Below are 4,624 nucleotides of genomic sequence, written 5' to 3' on the forward strand. Positions count from 1 at the left end.
AATATATTGAGGTTTAGCTTATTAAGATTTATCTTCCAAATAATGTTATTTAGACAAAAGACTATGGGCCAAGTTGCTTGAAGAATAACCATTGTTAATTTCTGAATTTTTATGTTAATAAACCATAAGTGTAGTTAAACTTAACGCTAACATTAATAAACTGTCAAGGGTAGTTAAACCAAACCTTTATGTTAAATATATATATATATATATATATATATATATATATATATATATATATATATATATATATATATATATATATATATATATATATATATATATCATTAGGTTAGTTACACCAAACGCCTAACATTAGTTAATCCTAGCACATTTAGGGTATATTTCTATATTTATTTTTTCTCCTGTTTATTGTTGTATATGTAAAATACCAAATGGATAATGATGTTTGCCTTAAGTAAAATGACCATTTTACCCATCAATATGATAAATGACCATATTACCCTTTTGTTGACCTAACCCATTAAATCAAATGGGAAATGGTAGAAAGGAAACATGGGTGTTTAGACACATATAGGTCACTTTGCTCGCTTAACCCATTCAGACATTTCATGCATCAAGTGGAAAAAAGTTCATGCATTTAATAAATATTGTATACATAAAGACTATTTGATTATGATAAATGACCATTTTATCCTTCACCAACTTAGCACATTATAACATAGATCAAAGGAATGGTAGGAAGGTAAAAACATAGATCAAGTAAATATTGTTGTATACAAAAAGACTGTTTGAATATATGATAAATGACCATTTTGCCCATTTGCTGACTTTACCCATCAAAACCAATCAATACACATACTTCATGGCAACAAGTGGAAACATGAAATACAATAATAATCCAATAGAGACAGACATTATAATATTGTAAAAAAAAAAAGGAGAAGGAAATAAAATTCATGAAAATGAGCAAAAAGACCAAAAAGGGTATCATCATCAGGAAGCATTCATTTCTTAAAGAAATGTGTACAAGTGTTAAAAAAACAGCCTGAATGTGAATGAAAAGTACAAGTTGTGAAGCAGTCCTTCCATGCAAATAACTTTTCCTGTTTTCTAACATTTTCAGCACAAATCCATTTGGACAATAAGACAACAAATGAAATGACCATTTTGACCCTGGGCTTCACAAAATGTGAATTTGCAGCAAACAGTGTGTTTGTTTGTTGTATCAAACTACTACACTCACTCATCGTGCTTGCCTCCTTGTGCGTGCAATGAGTGCCAGAAGAATCTTTTTTCTAGGTCCCTATAACAACAACAAATTAATAAAAAAAAAAAATTAAATTATCAAATAAACAATCACTTAGGAAACATACCATAGGAATTCCCAACTCTTTCAAATCATGGTCACCCATTTGACTCAGTGCAGCCATATCAACCTAAATATTATTAATCCAGAAGAATAAATCAAAATCACCTTCTAAAAATAGTAAACAAAAATAGAATTAAGAAAACATTGTTACATACCTCTTCAACCTTGAATGAAATTACATATTTCTCCAATCCCAATGAGCGCAAAAAACCCTCTACAGTAACATGTTCTTGAACCTAGAAACAACAAAATAAAAATAAATTCAAGTCAAGAAACAAAGTATTTTCATTAGGTAACAATTTACATATATCATAGGGATATAAAAGATTGCAAAAAAGTTTCATTTTGAAGAAATATTTGGAGTATATTACACAAATGGTCCCTATGGTTTGGGGTAATTTGCGCGATTGGTCCCTAACTTATTCTTTTAACTCGGAAAGTCCTTACTGTTTGTCTTTGTTACGTGTTTGGTCCCTATCTTACCTAAAAAGACTATTTTGTCATTGATTTTTTAATTTATTTAAATAAACAGACCCCCAACCTCACCCCCTCAGGCCTCACCTTACCTTACATATCTTACCATTTTTTCTCTATTTAAATAATAGTTTTTTTAGGTAAGTCAGGGACCAAGCACATAACAAAAACAAACAGTAGGGGCCAAACAAGTATAAAAACAAACTGTAAGGACCTTCCGAGTTAAAAAAATAAGTTAGGGACCATACGCACAAATTACCCAAACCATAGAGACCATTCGTGTAATTTACTCATTATTTAAATAGAGAAAAAATGTGAGGTAGGTAAGGTAAGGTGAGGGGTGTGGTGTGATGGGGTGGGGTTAGGGGTGTGTTTATTTAAATAAATTAAAAAATCAAGGGCAAAATAGTAGGGACCTTTCGAGTTAAAAAAAAATAAGTTAGGGACCAAAATGCAAATTACCATAAACCATAGGGACCATTTGTGTAATTTACTCAAATATTTGATATATAAACAAAAGGCAGGTGAGGTGGAGGTGGCTTAACTGGATATTGACTTTGTTGAAGATTAGTGCCAGGTGGCAATGAGGGTGGTGGCAAAGATTTCACGGGCCCACCAGAAAGAGGTGGTTTTGTAAGAAAAGGTCCCATAGGCCTTGAAATTTCACCACTATCCCTACTTGAGTATACCATTGTTCTAGGGTTTTCAATTCTAGGGTTTTCATATTCCCTTGTTATAATTCTTCTTTGAGGCTCTTCAATCCTTCTTGTTGGTGGAGGATTCAAAACCCTTTCTGGTGATTTCCGCCTAATATGATCCAAACTCCATGGAGAATATGAATTTCCCAAAAAGCCCATCTGGGATGATGGAGCTTCTGAACTTCTCATGGAATTATATTGCCCTGTCATGCCATTTCCACCATTAATCTTTGGTATTATTCCTTGTCTACTAACATCTCTTGTTTGTGGGACCCGTTGCCTCTCATCCATATGTAGTAGTGTCTTGTCCCTTAGATCAGGCATAGGCATACGCCTTCTGTCATCCCTTGACTCAGACACCCTTTGACTTTGACTTTGACTTTGACTTTCGTGTAAGCTATGGGGTGGTGTTGAAATAGAGTTGGTTGTTGAAGAACGGGCCCGCCTTGATAACATGTCACGAAGGTCAATGGTGTTGTGTTGACCATTGGTTTGTGTTCGTTTCATGATTTTGAATCGAAGGTCGTCTTTACTAAGATGAAAATCTTGAAGAAGAATGATGGAATTGGAAATTAGATTGGAATTTTGGGGAAAAAGGTTATGAAAAAGATTATGGATAAGGATATTATTACCATTGAGAAAATTACTACCCTGTGATTGTGAAGTCAATCTACCATTATCTCCACGCAACCTGATAATTGAATTTGAATTGAATGCAAAAGATTAGGAATTCAAATATGATAATGTTATTGTGTCTTCAAGCAAATGATTTGGAATTAGAATAAGCAGTGAAGAACTAGAATAAGCAAATAATGTTAACTAACATCAATGATCTTCCTATCGCAAATGAGTAACCTTATCAGTTGCTATAAGGTTCAACCCTAGATAAACTTTCTTGAAGAGCAATATAAGAAATTAAGAATGCAGTTTGAATAAAAAGTAAAAACAAGAGCTTAAGATCAAAACTCTAAGAAGGTTGAAAAGAAAATTACAAACAATCGTACCTTTTATTGTCAAGTTGAACATCCGCACTACTTCCTAGTCTATCTCTAACTGATCGTTTACTCCCAACAGCTGGAACTGGATCGGAAAACTCTCTGTCCAATACAGCTCCTGCTCTTTTCACCACCTACGCAAATTAAAAGCTGCAATGTCAACATAAATTACCAAAAAGAAACCCCGAAAGAAGTAATTTGTTATTCACCAAGTCGTTTAACAGCATAATCAATTCACCAAGATACTAACAAGATATGATCGAACAATAACAGAACGAATGATATCGCTTGTTTACCTGCCCACTGCGGCCTAATGTGATTGTAACTTGTGATCTCGAGGTCTCTGCCATAACTTCAGCTTTCAACAGGAAAAAAAAGGGTTATGGAAACCCTAGGCGTTCAGTTTCACCAATTGAAGAATGACGATTTCAGAACACAGCTATACATAATCAACAAATCAAAATATGAAACCCTAAATAGAATTAAAACAGGGAGTGAAGATTTGAGAATTTTGGAATTTGATCGAGCGTCGAATCGGGGTGCGAGAGAGATGGAATCAAAAGAGGCGGTATTGGGTCATGTGCTTGAGGGTTGAGGCCAAATGAAATGGGTATATCGCTATACCTGAAGCCGTGAACTTTCTTTATTATTAAATTAAACTAAAATGTTTCTTAATGATTTCAAGATTTTTTTTAATAAGAAAATGACCATATTACTTTTCAGAATTACAAAATCATTAAAATTTTGTCCGTTTATAAAATTGACATATGACCCGGACCCAAATCCGATAGATTTCCATATGTTTATATGGTTTCATCTATTTATGGGAAAAAAAAAAGTTAAATTGTTTCTTATTTAATCATCTTACTTCATCTTCCTAGTCATTTAGTCATTTAATGATTATCATGCGGAAAACACTCTCTCATCCTTTAATATCATGTGTAAGACACCGTCTCATCCTTTAATTTTGACACTTGTGATGATCTTGTAAGTATGAGGATAAGTAAAAATATTTAGTAGGTGGATATTTAACTTCTCAATGTATTTTGGAACAATATTTTATATTCATTCAAAAATTTTCGACAAAATAAAGTATAGATTTGCAGTTAGAGAAAATTATTGTA

At 33.0% G+C, this 4,624-nt stretch overlaps 1 protein-coding gene across 1 annotated transcript; it reads right to left on the reverse strand.

The window, feature by feature from the left end:
• Positions 1–927: 927 nt before the first annotated feature.
• On the reverse strand, positions 928–4,113 carry LOC145069135 (Sterile alpha motif (SAM) domain-containing protein). Its single transcript, XM_079016105.1, has 7 exons — positions 3,797–4,113; positions 3,510–3,634; positions 3,138–3,196; positions 2,353–3,050; positions 1,489–1,569; positions 1,338–1,400; positions 928–1,267 (listed from the first exon to the last, which is right to left on the reverse strand). The coding sequence occupies exons 1-7, from the start codon at positions 3,848–3,850 to the stop codon at positions 1,208–1,210; spliced, it is 1,140 nt and encodes a 379-aa protein (XP_078872231.1). The 5' UTR covers positions 3,851–4,113; the 3' UTR covers positions 928–1,207.
• Positions 4,114–4,624: the final 511 nt, after the last annotated feature.

This window comes from Lactuca serriola, chromosome 8 (genome assembly GCF_051521515.1).
Source record: "Lactuca serriola cultivar US96UC23 chromosome 8, Lser_US96UC23_V15, whole genome shotgun sequence".
Lineage (NCBI taxonomy): Eukaryota > Viridiplantae > Streptophyta > Magnoliopsida > Asterales > Asteraceae > Lactuca > Lactuca serriola.

What these genes read in the sequence shown, in the direction of transcription:
- LOC145069135 (XM_079016105.1), bottom strand. Translation starts at nt 3,850, where the DNA reads ATGGCAGAGACCTCGAGATCACAAGTTACAATCACATTAGGCCGCAGT. An exon ending in CATTAGGCCGCAGTGGGCAG is followed by an intron (nt 3,635 to 3,796) that starts GTAAACAAGCGA and finishes TAATTTGCGTAG; the next exon opens with GTGGTGAAAAGAGCAGGAGC. An exon ending in GGGTAGTAATTTTCTCAATG is followed by an intron (nt 3,051 to 3,137) that starts GTAATAATATCC and finishes TTCTTCTTCAAG; the next exon opens with ATTTTCATCTTAGTAAAGAC.